At 32.0% G+C, this 16870-nt stretch overlaps 2 protein-coding genes across 3 annotated transcripts; both read right to left on the bottom strand.

Moving 5' to 3' along the window:
- Window positions 1-380: 380 nt before the first annotated feature.
- On the bottom strand, window positions 381-8386 carry LOC108744124 (zinc finger protein 665-like). 2 transcript variants are annotated; one of them, XM_018479728.2, is made up of 3 exons: window positions 7784-8386; window positions 6857-7057; window positions 381-5708 (listed from the first exon to the last, which is right to left on the bottom strand). In XM_018479728.2, exons 1-3 carry the CDS (start codon window positions 7847-7849, stop codon window positions 2835-2837), a joined length of 3141 nt encoding a protein of 1046 aa, XP_018335230.1. In that variant the 5' UTR covers window positions 7850-8386; the 3' UTR covers window positions 381-2834. The 2 variants fall into 2 exon arrangements, with proteins under 2 accessions (XP_018335230.1, XP_018335231.1); XM_018479729.2 differs by having other exon boundaries at window positions 381-5696.
- A 540-nt stretch (window positions 8387-8926) lies between these two features.
- On the bottom strand, window positions 8927-16425 carry LOC108744145 (intraflagellar transport protein 140 homolog). Its single transcript, XM_018479768.1, has 15 exons — window positions 16211-16425; window positions 15884-16111; window positions 15558-15831; window positions 15177-15446; window positions 13865-15118; window positions 13123-13377; window positions 12822-13048; window positions 11896-12182; window positions 11280-11533; window positions 11015-11167; window positions 10777-10955; window positions 10439-10633; window positions 10022-10240; window positions 9764-9962; window positions 8927-9647 (listed from the first exon to the last, which is right to left on the bottom strand). Exons 1-15 carry the CDS (start codon window positions 16355-16357, stop codon window positions 9319-9321), a joined length of 4470 nt encoding a protein of 1489 aa, XP_018335270.1. The 5' UTR covers window positions 16358-16425; the 3' UTR covers window positions 8927-9318.
- Between the last annotated feature and the right edge of the window lie 445 nt (window positions 16426-16870).

The following is a 16870-nucleotide window of genomic DNA, read 5'->3' as shown; positions in this document are numbered from 1 at the left end:
ACCAATCAACTTCTAATAAATGTAATATTAAAGGAAGTATTTCTAATAGTCTTAATTATTTATTTAAAAAACATACAATTTGACTTAAATACAAAATAAAAGTAATAAAATGAATAATTTCAAATTCGTATTTGCACGACGTGTTAATACAGAGAGGAATAGCAAGTAAATCTACTATTAAAATGTACAGAAACTAAAATACTGTAAACGGAACACAAAAAATATATATAATATATATATTTAATCATATATAGATATATCAAAAGCGTCGATAAATTATAATTTAATCAACAATGATAAACTACAGTATTAAAACTATTTCAATTCTTGTACGTAACAATCAACAGGACCGTTGTTAGTTCTAACAATTTTTACATTGCTTTACATTTTTACAGAACTATATTCGGGTTCAATTATTATTACCAATAACACTCTAAAGTACTATGAGATAGATAAATTTTGAATCTGTCTTAATTAAGTAATAAAGACAGATATAAATACAGTTTTTTTTTTAATGTATAGTACACAAATCAAATCTACAATTTCGCCTTGTATTGCCAAAAAAATAAAACATATACATATATATGTATATAAAGATATAATACATTGTATAGCATATATCATATCAAAGTCAATTTTCAATATCTTAGTTCTAATTAAAAAGCTTCTAAAAGACAGATTTAAAAAAGAGTTTATGCGCTTAGTTAAACTTTTTTTGTTAATTTATATGTAGCATTTCAGATTGTACTATCTTTACTGGTCATCATACAAGTAAAATTCTGTTAGAAGCGAAGGTTTTTTTTTTCACAACTAGTACTGACATATTTGTAATTCACTAAATTTTCTTGAACTGCAAAAAACTGAGAGAAGTTATTGCACTCAACTTTTGTATAACAATATGAAATGCAATTATCTTCTTAAACGTGTACAATGGTATATTTTTATTGCAGAACAGTACAATCCAAAATTCTGACTTGATAAATTTTCCGATCTGCCTTCTAAATCTATAAATATGGCAATATCAAGGCATCTTATGGATAAGATAAGATAAGAAATTCGGATGGTCCCTTATACTACATAATTTTTGTGCTAAAATTCAATCCCTCGTAATGTGCTGCTATATTTTAATATATTGCTGAAATTGAAACATCACAATTCGTTGTATTTACTCGAGGATAAATCATCTTTATGTCATGCCATGCCATCATGGCAACATCTCATCATACAAAATCAGCGTATAATATTTATTTATCTTATATAATAAATCAAGCTAAACTGTATCACAATAAATAATAAAGTTAAGTTGTCAAACATGCACATTGAAAGTTACTGGCCAATAAAATATAAAAATATTGCTGGTTACAGTGTAAAAATAACTTAACACTAAAATAAAACGAATGGCCTCTATAAGAAGTGTTCAGATTAATCGACTTCCTCACATTGAAAACTCTTTACCTCTACAAAATAGTGCTCTTTACTCTTATGTCTATTATTTTGAACACCTGTAGTAGCACTAAAAATATTTTTATTTTCTTATATACAAATATATAACAATTCCATCTTCAGTACAATACATACTTCTTTTCCAAGTTATGGCATTGTGAAGAACAGAACTAACTGCTACAGTACTTTCTCTTTATAAAAACAATCAACTTTTTAGTACTTTGCTCCCAATTATTTTTCAGTTCAAGTGTAGAAGTGCCTAAACAAATTAATATTTAAGGAATAATAAAAAAGTTATCTGAATTATCACAGACAATATCAAAATGAGTATCTATCAAATAAGACCACTGACTAAAATGTTTTTAAAGAAAGTAAGAATATACCTTAACAGTAGCATATAAGTGAGAAAGTTATCAGTTTTAATTTTATTATTGTATTTTCAAATGCCACTTTGCTATTTTATTTAAACGATCCCAAAGTCCCAAAAGTAAACAAAAGAAAATGCAAGCAAAATAACTAATTTACCGGTGCAACAATTTTTTCTTATTAATTTACAGCACATATTAAAGCACTTCTACAATATTTGCACTATAGTGCAAAGAGAATGCAAATATTCTGATATCACCCGATATAAAACCATTTTAATTAAACCGTTTTGTCAATCGAATTGAAAGCTGTATTAATTATTAATTCAGAAATACATAAATATGGCGTTTATATAACACTGAGAGAGCTCAAAACAAACTTATGAAAATTCAGAACTAAAATTAAATGATAAAAATAAAATTCTATAAATCGAAAACAAAAAGCAAAAGATAACAACAAGCAGACCTCTCAAAATAAGCAAAACTGTGCTAGTGATTTGAGGTGTTTATTTGTTATAAATTCCGATATCAATTCAAAAGAAGCTGTTTATTAAATTATTATGTATTCGTTTATTTAATAACAATCATTAGCCATTTACATTAACTGCGCACAGTTGCATGTCCTCATTTATTCTTACACTTCCATTGCAACTATCGAATTAGATCCATACCACCACATAAAACGTGTACCAATCAATAGTAAACAAAATTCGTTATAATTCAATTAAATAATTAGAAAAGGAAGAAATCTAACAGACCAAAAATGTGATATCACTTATGAATATCATGTTTTTGATTAATTTTTGACAAACTTTTTCGTTAAACAAAAAGTACATTTTTTTCCATCTGATTGAAATGTTTCATAAATAAGAAATACCTATTCATTTAAAAGTTTTGGGTGAAGCAGTATATATAGACTAGATAAATATTTAATTGGAGATATGAAAATAATAATCGCTTACAATGAACGGTATATTTCTAGTAAATGCCAACTTATAGTGATGTATACTTCAGCTCACTTCAGTATCAGTAAGAAGTAAGAACGTTCGCATTTCCAGTGGGCACTACGACCGGATGTCCAGCCTGCTGATGCATCGACAGATGTTGCGCCTGCTGCTGAACGATACTAGGGGGTGCACCGGTGGGTACAGCGTTTGACAAACTTTGCGCCTGGCTTACCTGCGGAATCTGTAACGTTGCAGACACCGACGTTTGCACCGGAGTAACATTCGAAGACGAAGACACTTGTGTGCCCGCAACGGGAGGCCGCAATTGACCATTCTCATTCGTGTGTCGTCTGAGGTGCCGTAACATATTACCCTTTTCGACGAATGTTTTACCGCAATCCGGACACGCATGCGGCCTTTCGCCGCTATGAGATCTCCGATGAGATACCAAATGTCCCTTGCACATAAAGTCTTTGTCACATAAGTCGCAGCGGAATGGTCTTTCGGCTTCCGCCCCTTTGTTATGAGATCGCTGATGAAACAGTAGATTTCCCTTTAAAGGGAACGATTTGCCGCATTCGCCACACGAAAACGGCCTCTCTCCAGTATGCGAACGCATGTGATTTATAAGGTGCTCTTTTCGCGTAAATGGTTTCGAACAAATAGTACAACAGTGAGGTGTTTCGCCGGTATGTTGCCGTAAATGATTCGTGAGATGCTCTTTGCGCGTGAACGTTTTTTGACAGAATTCACAGCGATGTGGCGACTCGCCCGTGTGTAAGCGCACATGATTGGTCAAATGTTCTTTACGCGTGAACTGTTTCGAACAAAAATGACATCGATGAGGCGATTCGCCAGTGTGCTGACGCACGTGGTTTGTCAAATGTTCCTTGCGAGTGAACGATTTCGTACAATACGTGCACTTATGGGGTGATTCGCCGGTATGCTGTCGTACGTGGTTGACCAAATGATCTTTACGCGTGAACGCTTTAGGGCAAAAGTTGCACCTAAACGGAGTCTCACCTGTATGTTGTCGGACGTGATTTATAAGATGCTCCTTTCGAGTAAACGATTTCGAACAGTACTCGCACCTATGAGGAGATTCACCGGTATGTTGTCGTACATGGTTGAGTAAGTGCTCTTTACGAGTGAACGTTTTCGAACAAAAATCACAACGATGTGGCGTCTCGCCCGTGTGCCACATTATATGATTCGTGAAATGCTCCTTCCTCGTGAACGACTTGCCACATATTTCACATCTGAAAGGCGTGTCGTTAGTGTGTGACCGCATATGATTAGCCAAGTGCTCCTTCCTTGTATACTTTTTACCACAAATAGTGCAATGGTGCGGTGTTTCACCGGTATGCCACATGACGTGGTTCATAAAGTGTTCCTTTCTTGTAAACGACTTTTTACATATTTCACATCGATGCGGAGTCTCTCCAGTATGTTTACGGACATGATTTACCATGTGTTCCTTTCTGGTGAACGTTTTAGCGCAATACTGACACCTGTATGGAGTTTCACCAGTATGGCAGCGCGTATGGTTTTCCAGGTGTTCTTTTCTCGCAAAAGATTTCGCGCAAATAGTACAATTGTATGGTTTGTCAGTAGAATGGCGTTTCATATGCCTTTCTAAAGATGCTGCGTTCGCGAAAACGTGAAAACAGACCGCACACGTAAACATGCTACCACCCAAATGACATTTGCCATGTCTGGTCAGCTCCTGGGCATTTGTGAATGCTTTTCCACACACCTGACAAGTGAAAGGTTTCCTTTCACTGTGATAACGTCGGTGGACAATCAATTGGTACCGGAATTGAAATATTTTTCCACATATGTCACAAACGTGAGTCCCTGTCATTATAATAGGAGGACTGTCTGCAGTAATTGAACTGGTAGATGGTTCGTGATCGCTCTCCGAAAGGGTTTTTGGGGTAACGATCTGAATATTGTTCGACATGTTGTTTTGTTGCTGAGGTTGCTGCTGCTGTTGCAGAGATAAATTCGAATTTCCAGAAGTGTTTTGGACTATATTGGATTGTGTAGCTATTTCACCCTGCAACTTTCCAAAAACTTCGTGATATGCTAACAACTGATTGAGATCGTCCACGTTGACTTTGTAAATATTTTGTACTACTTCGATACCGAGTGATTTTGCCAAGTCTTGTTCAGGAATACCTCCTGCTATTTTAACTGGGTTCCCATCGGTCGTTCTCATATCCATCAAATTCGATTTGACGTCCTGCATTCCGAAATGAGAGGCGCTGGTCAAAAGTTTTGGACAATTCGAAACATTCTTTTCGTCTTTAATTATTTGAATATGATTTTCGTTAACTGAATTTTGCTGATTGTTTCCTGAATGATTCTGTTCGTTTTGGACGTTATTCTCCATCCTTACGACGTTGTCAAGAACCTGTTGTACCTGCATATGTTGTAGTTGTTGCACCGTTAAAGCCTGATGATTTATTTGCTGTTGATTTCCATTCAAATGCATCTGATTTTGGTTTATTTGTGCAGCAATCATATCCTTATGTTCTTTACTATCTTCGATAACTGAAACCAAATTGTCCTGCACCTGTACCTGCACCATATTCTGTTGTTGCTGTTGGTGTTGTTGTTGCTGTTGCTGCTGCTGCTGCTGTTGTTGGTGTTGCTGTTGCGAGTTTTGTACGTGATTTTGTTGGCTGCTTTGAATTTGTTGCGTGTTTAATTGATTTGACTGTGAAACAATGGTTTGCACTTCGTTTTGCTGATTAGTGAGGGATTGATTGTGATTATTGTGGGTGTGATGATCTAAGTGCATGGCACTCGCAGGTATTGAAAGATTAGTGACGCCCTGGGATGTCGAAATGCTAACAGGAATTTGAGAATGTTGCTGAAGAAGAAGAGGATCGGCAGGCAATAAGCCAGCAGCCGCGTGCTGGCTAAGCATTGCCTCCTGTAACAAAACCTTTAATTTAATTAATTAAAATTTTATAGTTTGACCAGGCGAACTAAAAAAGAAAAAATAATAACATATAAAGCAATTATTTATTACATGTATATGTCAAAACCAATCTGCAAAATTTCAAACTTTACACCTGTAACCACTAATTTATCCACATCAATCATTTATGAGATTTAGATTATAAGATATTTAAGGTGTTGAACGTTGCACTGTTTTCTTACGTTTGTTAATAAAAATATTACACAAATGCTAAATTTTGAGACATATACACATACCTACGTATTAGATACAGTCTCTTTAACTACAAATAATATACATACACTTATAACCTACAACAGAAGCTTAAGAACTGTTCATGGATGTATTGTTAAGTGTATTAATAAAAAAGTAAGGTACTTATGTAAGACTACACTAAGACTGACACCTTTAAATTTAACAAATCTCTGATTTTTGAGTTTAGAAACTGAACATTTCTTGTGCAATTGATGACTTTTATTTTAAAATACTTTTTTTAACTAAATATAACAATCGTGTTAAAAACGACTCATTTTGCTGTAAAAGATTATTTTAAGTTCTTCAAAATTATTTAAGATTTTAATAAGTTTCAGTCTTTTAAACAAACACAAAACATTCGGGGAAACCCAGACGGATAACAGCCCTACAGCATACATACAGTATTTAAAAAGTAAGTACTTATGTATCGCGTTTTTAAACCAAAGTATTAATGTAAATGTGTATATATTAAGAAAACATTGTCAAACAGCGAAAATACAATATAATCACTTACATAAAAATCAATTACATAAACGCCAATTACATTTGCTTAACACAGAATCAAGAATTTGCTTATTACATATATTGATGATAAGTATAGTAAATAACACAAATTTATGCAAATAGGTAAGTGATACTTTCTTATTAAGAAGAATTATGCAATAAGAATTCCATTACCATTGATGTAGATATTGTTTTTTCTTAATTGATTGTTTTAAATAAGATGTAATGTGTTTTATTTTATAAGCCAATACACACAATTAACTAATTGAAAGTAACTAATTGCAAAAACATTTATCAAAAAGTCTGTAATAAATAATAATGCAATACAAATGAGCAAATGAGATGAAGTTTCTAATTCATATACGTAAACTTACTTGTGATATTTTTCCCTGATTATCAGCTCTATTAGAACCAGGAAGGCCATAAACTGAAACTTGCGGTATTGGACCTGGTAACAAATTGGTAAGCACCCAATATTTGGCTACACTACTTAAAGCAACTGCATTTAAGGCTGTTGTGTTAACTCTTAAGTCTGTTGGTACAGATGTTGCAGGTGGAGGCCGTTGAGAGGTGCCCTACAGGAAAAGCAATAACTTCTTATATTGTAGTCATTTATAAGTAGATTTTTCTACACAAAAGACATACATATGCATTCTCTTAACTGTCATACTAATTTATTAATCACACTAATTTTTTATAAACAGTATTTGAGGTTATGAACTAACCTCATTTATTAACATTTTCTAATGCTTACCACATTTTTAACAAATTATTTATTAATTTATATAGGATAAGCAAGAATTTTTTATAATAAAACAAGTTGATTAAATAATTTCCTAAAATGTAAGTTTTTTTTTGACAGAACTCTCAAACTGTTTAAGTGATGAAATAATTAATATTTTTAATAATAAAACTTTTGCAAGATGATTTAAATGTACATGAATATTAAGAAACGAAAAAATAAAATAATACAAACTGACAGTTGGCATCTAACTAAGCAACTACCTCATATTTACAATACTTTTAATGAAAATTAATGCATATCCTATGCAAGCAGTTTGTTTTGATGATTAAATACAATAATTTATCATCTCAGAATAACAGCATTATGAACTTAAATTTCAACACCAACTAAAACTAAATTCCTATTAATGATGAGCCACAAAACATAACCGTTATTCTACTGCAATAACAGTGCCACTTGCAAGAAATCAAGAATTTATAAAATATATAAATGATTGATAAGTGATCGGCATGTAAATTATTAAATCTACAGTAAATAATTAATAGCATAAGCTTACTTGTACTTCCGAATTTTCCGATGAGGTCTGGGCCCCCGATAGGGGGCCTTGCTCCGTAGAATTCATAATCAGCCCAGGAAATTACACTGGAATTATTTTCTTTCACAAAACTTTACCATTTTTTTAAAAAATGCATTTCGGAATAATCACGTGAACATTTCCACTCATTGTTCAAAGGCAGAGGGGACGCGAAGGGAAGCCATTACAAACAACAAATTCAATTTTTTTAATTATATCGAACAGTACATTACGCATACAGCTAAGTCTTAGTCCAAAATTGCCGGTTCATTTTGACATCCAGGAATTTAACACCTATCTCTATCTGCTATTATTCACTTACTTATAATCCAAAATTAACGCGATAACACAGACAAGAGGACGCGGGGTGCATCAAACAATAAACACACCAAATAAGATGGCGGAAGCTGCATACGTCACGTTCAAAACAAAAACAATCGGTTATCGGCGTTTGTAAGTTTTGCAAACAATTTTAAATTACTTAATTAATTTTATCAGTTGGACTGACCACTTGAACTCTTTTTCCATGCACTTACTTATTTCACCTACGAAAAAGCACATGCGCCATTTAACCACTAAATTCTACCGGCAAACTTGAACTGTCAGTCGACGTATTTATTTTTATTTTTATTTATGGGATTGAACATAACTATAACTAATTTATGATTTTAATTTACTATATAAAATTGTAGTTTAATTTAAACATAATTAACATTTTCCATGATTCTTCAGTAATCTTCTTCTATTTGATATGTACAAACTGTAAAATCTGTATACGCTATACAGGGGTTGTTTCAAAAGTAATGGCGCAAAAAAGACGAATCCAAATCGAAATAATTAATTAATAATAAATTAGACTTCATGTTCTTGATGCAAAAGAAGTAGAAGTACCAATTGCTGTTTATCTTTCCACCTATTTTTATATTATGCAACAATTATAAAGCACTTTCAAATAAAAATACTAAAAAGAAAGGGTTAATTTAACTCTTTTTAATAAGCAAATGTTGAAAAAGATCTATGATATCGTACATCTTTTTGTTACTGCTAAAACAAAATAAAAATATTCACGAATCTATTCAAATTTTTTTTTCCAGATGCATGATAGCTATTTAATGAAATAATTGTCTTTACTAACATACAAACTACAAACCATGATGAAATAGTACTTGTGTTTATGGTTCTGCGGTTGTATCCATTAAATTAAAACTATTTGACTTTACTAACATAAAGAATGTATTTAATATTCATTTTGTGGTTATTTTAATTTGATTTGTCATTGTCTTTTATTAACATGATTTACCAGCACATTTTCAAACTGTATACAGCAAGTTTGAACAAAAAATATACACTGTTATGACGCAAGCAATATCATGCCATCTACTGACTGTTCTTTTAAATACATATAGTTTGTATTTTACTTTTAAACTTTATTACAAAAAAAAGAGATCACATAGTAAAATGGACGGATCCGTTGCACTTATAAGTCTAATAACGTTTAATTAAAAAAAATAAATTAATTAATCTTCAACATCTTCGTTAACTGCAAGATCTTGATGAAAGTGTTCCTTGGGTGCCTTTTTTCTATAATGCGGTAATAGAGAACTGGGGGAGACACTCAGACCTCGCGCTAACGCCTCAATCATCTCTTTATTAACATAGTACGTAATGGGCAAACTATTTGACATATTTAAGATATGTTGGAGTTCATTGAGAAGTTCCTGAGCTTCAATGAAGTTTCCATTTGTAATATTATACTGCATCATCAAAGCGTACACGTCACCCCTACGAACAGATTCTTCTAAATCAGCATCTCGTGTTGTCAGAAGTTGGCGACACTGAGTCATACCTAAAGAAATTTAAAGTATAAATAAAGCATGTTTATTAACAAATACAGCAAATTAAATATTTTGCTTAATAATTAAAATTGAAATAAGCACGTAAGCTTGAAATTAGGTTGCTTACCTTGCTGAAAATCTCCATTCTCAAACATTTTTTTAATGTCAAGGAATCTTTTTATGTCTGTCATACGTTTCTGGACTATTTCCATTGCCTTTCTGTGCTGATTTAAATCTTTCGGTGAAACAGTTTTTGATAAGCACCGAGATGCTTCAGTTAGTGCACCAAAAGCTTTGTCATAATTCTGAAATTCATCAATTTCAACCTGAAATACAGCAAAAGAGACTTTAGAAATACAAAACCAAGATTTTACAATAATTTTACCTGAGCACAAGCTACATAGAAATTGGCTAATAAATCTGAAGCTTTCCCCTTCGAATAAAATGTTATAATATTTTTTAAAATATCCGGATTGTTCTGCCAATCTAGGGATTGCAAATAATTAGCAGCCATTATGTATATTTCCTTTTGTCTGGAAACAGTAGCAAAGAAAGTTATTTTTTCGGTATCTCCGGATTTTAAGAGAGCCTTCATAGCTTGCAACTAAAAAATATAATCAAATATATCTAGTAAAAAAGATGCTGAGGTGATTTAATTATTTTTTTTTTAAGTACACAAAGAAATACTACAAATTATAAAAACTTAATTTTCAATGATTTCAGAGAAACTATATAAATATAGATACGTTAAATTAAAGTATATTAATTGAAAAGAAGGAAAATAGTTCAAATGTGTAGGTACCCTATTTCCTGCTTGGGTAAATTTCTTTGTAGCCAAATGATAACTACCCTGCATCATTAAGCTTTCAGCTAAGCTATCCAAAATATGCACCCTTGTATTTTCATCTAATGTGCCCTTTTCAGGAGTTAACTTTTCCACCAAATCATCAGACAATTGTACATTATACTGCAGGCAAATTTTTATAGCATCTTCATACTTAAAAAAAAAACATTAATATTAAATGCTAAAACTCACATTAAAAATTACTGAAGCATTTTCTAAATAAAAATATTAAAATTACTTCTAGAAATCATAAAATATTACAATTAAGTACTTTAAGTAAGTACATGAGACATTACCTTTTTGCCTACAGCCAGTAAATCAACTGCCTTATCATACTGCTCATTTTGAACGAAATAATCTGCGCATTTCTCTATGAGTGCAGGATCAGATTCAGTATCTAAATCTGTCGCTATTCCTTGAATAGTATCAAACTGATGAGATTTAAAAGCCAAATCTAAGGCTTTGTGTAAAACACCTAAAATATTTTGATTACCAATTCATTAATTGTTTCAATAAACAGTTTTGGTATACCACCTGCTCTGTGGTATAAAATAACTGCTTTATCCAAATGGCCCGAGTCTTCGAAAAATCTAGCGCAGTTTATCTTTTCTCTGTTATTTGAAATCAACCCTATGCTCCACAATTCTTCCATATTATTTGTCTCTCTACACAGTCTAACAGCATTACCTACATTTTATAAAAGTTATTAAGGTAAGAAATAAGTATAAAGAAAATTTACTTATTTAATTAACTATTTTTCTTGGTCAGAATTTGCTTTACGCCATAAAAGGAAACTTACTGAAAGCTGTAGCCCTTGTATAGAATGAAATAGCTTTTTTAAGGTCATTATGCGTTTCATAATATCGTGCCATATGGTAAAAAGCAGCCTTGTCAGAACCAGATCTTGCAAGCTCAAAAGCCCGCTCTTCTTCCCCAATTAAACACAAACCACGAACTTGATTGTAGAGGTCTTCTGCCCTCTCATAATACTTAAGAGCTGTTTTTATATCACCCTGTGATTCAGAATATTGACCCCACCATTTTAATAATTCTCTTAAAATAAAAATCATGAAACAATTGGCGAAGAGACGCGCCAAGCACAAGAACATTTTTATTTTTTATCAAAACTTACAGGTCGTACCATTTTTGTTAGAATTAATATTCTATGAGGTTGAAAAGGCTGAAGTCAAATATTTCAGTGTTTTCTATAAATATTCTTTGTTTGCAAAGCTTTAAAGTAGCCATTAACTTTATTAGTTATTGGTTTCGCCTAATTCAAAACTGAATTTACTTTTGTATTATGAATATGAGAAGCCTGGCTATTACATATCAATATAATTAATTAAATATCAATAATGTAATAGATATAATATTAAGAAAAATATAGTTGTTTTTCTAGAATGCTAGTTACTTACTTGTCATTACTGTTGAGTATGTAAGCCTCCAACTCCCTGGGTTCCTCTAGGAGTATTCTTGGCACTTCTGATCGATGAGTGTTAGCCTTTTCATAATGAATAATTGCTTCTTTTATATTACCCATCTGCTCTAAGTACTTAGCATACCTGTGTTCTGTATTTTTATAATGAATTCTGTCTTTTGTTCTGGCCACTTCTAGAGCTTCTAACCACATGTTCTGTCGTTGATAAAATTTATTCAACAAATCGTAACGGTTACATTGTCTGTAAAGATGCTCAGCTTCTTCCTACAGGAAAAAAATTGGATAATTTTGATTCCACGTTGGTCATTTCTATTGGTATTTACTTAAACTAGCATGCAGCTCTCATACAAAATTTAAAAATGATTAATAATAATAAATGTTTATTTTTAAACAATATGGACAAAAATTATGAATATTTTAAATAAACAATTATATTTGTGAATTAATTATATTGTGGAATTTTGTATCTTTTGTAGGACAGGCATATTATATTAAAATACTACAATAAATTACATGCAAAACGTGGCTGATGACGACTTGAGCCGAGTAAACCCGATTCAGCGTCATCGACACGAACCCGAGGCATAGTGTGACGGTTCATAGTCACTCCTCAGCCTAATGAAGTTTTCACTTCAAAAATGAAATAATTTAATTAACATGTTTCTTTACAAGAAAGATAAATTTAAAGATGTGACATTCTCATAAAATTTTCAAATGGATTTAACAGAAAGGATTTAATAAAAATTTGAACTCATTTACTTGGTATATCCAGAAAATTTGAAAACAGATTAGTTTTCTTTTTTCTCCCTTTTCTTTCCTTTTGAAGACAAAACGCTTCTGGTTCTATTTCGTATATATCAATATTATTATTATCATATAATATAATAAAGAAAATTTACTTACCAACATTCCAAGTTCTACTGCAAGGGCGGCAACTTTAGCTTCCAGGGGCAAATTGGAATCTTCCATTACTACCCTCAAAGCACCAGCAGCTCTAGCATCTCCCATATGGCCCAAACAAACTGTAGCAACGTCCAATCTTTTCGTTTTCACACACATTCGTGCTAAACTATTCCATACTCCTTGGCTTTGAACTAATTTAATCGACTTGAATGCTGCATCCATGTTACCTAATAAAACATTTCCAAATAACTACAAATAGGTATTTTTAAATATTTCCATTGAAATAGAAAATAACACATACCGTGACTTATATTATAACTAAAATCAAGTATAGCTTCCTTAGTTTCACTGGTACAATTTTCGAGGCCATTGAAGTCTGTCATTACCTTGCGAACAATAATTAGATTTTCTAATAGTGCTATGAAGGGAGCAGCAACTCCTAATAATCGAGCATCAGAATCTATGGCTCTTATATCGTGAATATGAATACCATGATCGGATGAAACGAAAAATGTTAACAGAAGATGGTCTTCATTTTCAAAATCAATTTTAGTCTCTGTAAATTGAAGGAATATTAGACTGGTCGTTACTTTGAGTATTTTATTGATTAAAAGCATGTCGGTATAATAAGCTGCAAATCATATAATTAAATATTTCAAATATCTAGGAAATTTAAAAGCAAAGTATATAGACGTATTTTCGTCATAATTCAAACGATTTAAAATTGTATCTAATATTTTATAGGCATATTGCAGCATAATTGTATTTACACTAGGGGAAACGTTGAATAACATAAAATATCTAATCTTTTTATATCAAAAAATACAACAATTTTAAATTTTGTTTCTCTTTTATCGTTAGCAAAAAATATGCTTGTGTTAACCAAAACTTTTGTAGATTTCAGAAACTTGCCAATATCAAAAATGAAAGCTTAAGGTTTGCAAAATTCCTTTAAGTTTTTCCAATATCACTTGAAGCTATTTAATATTAAGTCTTAAAAATAAATCTAACGAATATATGTATAATGCTATATAATTCATTACCGTTCTTTTTCATATCAGTATAAAGCGAAATAAACTTTTTTCGCTCATTAGTATATTTCCGTGCATTACAGACAAGCAACTTTGCGTCTTCATGATCCCAGTGTAACGACAAGGGAACTCGTTGAGACCATATTTTCTCAAATTCCGTATTATTATCGTCACGAACACTGTATTCTATTTCGGGTGTTGCAGACTTTTCTTGACTGTCCCCTTGACCGTCACCATCACTATAACTCGTGGTTTTTTCGCAATTACGACAATCAAAACTCATTAGCTTTGTTAGTTCCAAGTCCCAAACGTACAATTTTCCGTCGGGAATCAAATTAGAAGCAGCCAAAGTTAAAGCAACTTTAGTGCCAACACAGTTACTTTTCGCTTGAATAATTTCTCCAAAGTCGTCGCAAATATCAAAGAAATTACAAGGAGGGGTTATTAATTTTGGTTCTTTTAACGACAAATCATATAGTTTAAGAACTCCATCCAATGTAAAAACGGTCAAAAAGTTATTAGTAACATTTATACCTATCGGTTCACCTTCTGAAGTAGTTGATGAAATATTAGTGACGTTTATACCATGTACAGTGAATATTTTAACCAATGTTATAGTGAGGACTACAATATTTTTCGAATATAATTCGATACTCTCATTTGTACAACGAAAGCTATTTATAAAGCTGGTAGCAATTTCAGGACGAGATCCGTTTTTAATGGATATATTGTAAACAGAAATATTATGACCATTTGTAACTGCAAGGTACTCCTCACTTAGACACATACAAGTAACTTGCAGATCAGTTTGAACTACTCCTCTGGAATCTTGGGTTTCTAGTAAAACTTGATTTGCTGATTGCTGAGTTGCCCAAATCTTGTCGCAAAAATTGGCACACAAGGTTTGTTCTTTCATTATGTATACCTTGGTAACACAATTAACAGTTACCAAGGGAATAGTGAGATTTACAGAGCCCCACATCAACTGCTTAATGGTACCGCTAATGTTACTTATGTTAGTCAATTCCCAAGTGCCTTCTGGAGTCAACGAAACGTCATTTTTTCGTTGTCTTTTTGTCCAAAAATAAATTTTTCCGGCATTAGTACCTGCACAAATTGTATGATTTACATTGCTGTACGCAATACATGTGAAATTCTCGCGTACATCCTGGGAAGATTCGCTTTCTTTTGATACTAAGTTCATTGTGACGGGTAAAATATAGTTATCATTTGTTTCGGTATCCCACATTCGAATATTTAAATCGCCTAAGAAATGATAAAAAACATATGGGTAAATTCAAAGGAAGAATATTTAATAGAGTACCTGTTAGAATTGCTAAACAACTGTTTCCTGCAAAAATTAATCCTTGATCGCTAATTCCACGGGTTGAATGAAGGCGACCACTTAATTTTATTTTTGAAATTTCAGTCAATTTTCCATTTGAATCGACAGAAAACTGACCAATGGTAAAGCCCTCCATCATAAGAACCAATGCATCCTTTAAAGGATGATACAGTAGATAATTAACAGTTGTACCTCCAATATTTAACACCTCTATGCAATCTCCAGAAGCATTTACATAAAATATTGAACCTAAAATATACATACTATTATTTAAGAATAAAATTAGGGAAAAATCTCATATTTCATGTTGTGTTATCATAATGAAGGAAAACTGATAACAAATAATCAAAATATACTGACCTGAGTGTGTAGCAACAAAGAAACAGTAGTTATCGAGGCCATCTTGGACTCTGAACTTCTTAGCTGTTGTTTTTGGTCTCCAGTTGCTAAAAATATCCAAAGCAGCCTCGTCCCCATTTACTGCAGCTTTGGCCAAACCTTCAATGTCAACATCAGGGTAACTCTTTCTTATTGCTCGAAATATTAAATGAGTGACTGTCTCTTTTAAGTCATGATGAAAAACCGTAGTAGCATCACCTTTACTATCTATCTTCCATCCCACCAAGGAACCAGTCTAAATAATTAACATCATCAGTAAGTCTTCAATTAACTAAAACATTACTTACTGAATCACAGGATGCAAGTCTTCCACCTTTTTCGCTGAACTTCAAAAGAATTATTGGAGCTTGGTGTAAACCTTGCACGTTATAAAAATCTTTATCTGCTCCATTCCATATCTTTATTTCACCATTTTCCCAGCCAGTTACTAAGATCTTTCTCTCAGGATGCCACACTAATGTGGTTACCTGTGAGACAGGATGAACTGGAGAAACAACATTTTGCAAAGGCTCTCCCTGTAATTTTTTTATTTTTAACACATTATTAATTAATTAGTGATCAACATTATTTATTTTTGGATAAATATCATTCATAAAAACATACAATCCACATACCAGTTCATCAAAAATTGTCACAAAACCTCCTCTTTCCTGAGAGTAACTGGCCACAGCAAGAAGTGGATACGTTGAATGCCATAATCCACATGTAGAAATAACACCACTTTCTTTAAAATTAACAGGATATTCGAAATACAAACTCATCACGCTCTATTTTGTTTAAACATTTTTATTATTTAATTATAGGTTAGATCGATGTCAACAAGTTTGAATTGATGCTTGTTGCTAGGCAACATGTAAAGCAACTACAATTGTGAAACTGGATGATTTCAAAAAAAATCCACATCAAAAAATTTCAATCAACATAAAACATTTTTTATTTCTCATTTTCATACAGTAAAAAATTAATAAATTTAGAGAATTTTAATCAAGAAACAATAAAAGCTCATACAGGGTGTCATAAGTAAACAAGCAGTCACAAAAAAGTCCCTTGAAATATTAGGAATAAGCCTGCATGGAGATACAAATCAATTTTATTAGATAATTTTAATGTTTATAATATTATATGTGCATATGAGAAATAATTTAGAAATATTTGTGCGCTAACATAAGCATCAAAACATTTCATTGCATACTTTAGTTAAAAACCAAGTAACATATTTAATTGAAAATAAAATCATCGACACAGGCACCATCAATTTTTAATATTTATAATAT

Source organism: Agrilus planipennis, unplaced genomic scaffold, assembly GCF_000699045.2.
Source record: "Agrilus planipennis isolate EAB-ADULT unplaced genomic scaffold, Apla_2.0 scaffold18, whole genome shotgun sequence".
In the NCBI taxonomy this organism is placed as follows: domain Eukaryota; kingdom Metazoa; phylum Arthropoda; class Insecta; order Coleoptera; family Buprestidae; genus Agrilus; species Agrilus planipennis.
This window is presented reverse-complemented; position numbering and strand designations above follow the sequence as displayed.

What these genes read in the sequence shown, in the direction of transcription:
- LOC108744124 (XM_018479728.2), bottom strand. Translation starts at nt 7,849, where the DNA reads ATGAATTCTACGGAGCAAGGCCCCCTATCGGGGGCCCAGACCTCATCG. An exon ending in CGGAAAATTCGGAAGTACAA is followed by an intron (nt 7,058 to 7,783) that starts GTAAGCTTATGC and finishes CTTTTCCTGTAG; the next exon opens with GGCACCTCTCAACGGCCTCC. An exon ending in ATCAGGGAAAAATATCACAA is followed by an intron (nt 5,709 to 6,856) that starts GTAAGTTTACGT and finishes ATTAAATTAAAG; the next exon opens with GTTTTGTTACAGGAGGCAAT.
- LOC108744145 (XM_018479768.1), bottom strand. Translation starts at nt 16,357, where the DNA reads ATGAGTTTGTATTTCGAATATCCTGTTAATTTTAAAGAAAGTGGTGTT. An exon ending in TGACAATTTTTGATGAACTG is followed by an intron (nt 16,112 to 16,210) that starts GTATGTGGATTG and finishes AAAAAATTACAG; the next exon opens with GGAGAGCCTTTGCAAAATGT. An exon ending in TAGTTATAATATAAGTCACG is followed by an intron (nt 13,049 to 13,122) that starts GTATGTGTTATT and finishes ATGTTTTATTAG; the next exon opens with GTAACATGGATGCAGCATTC.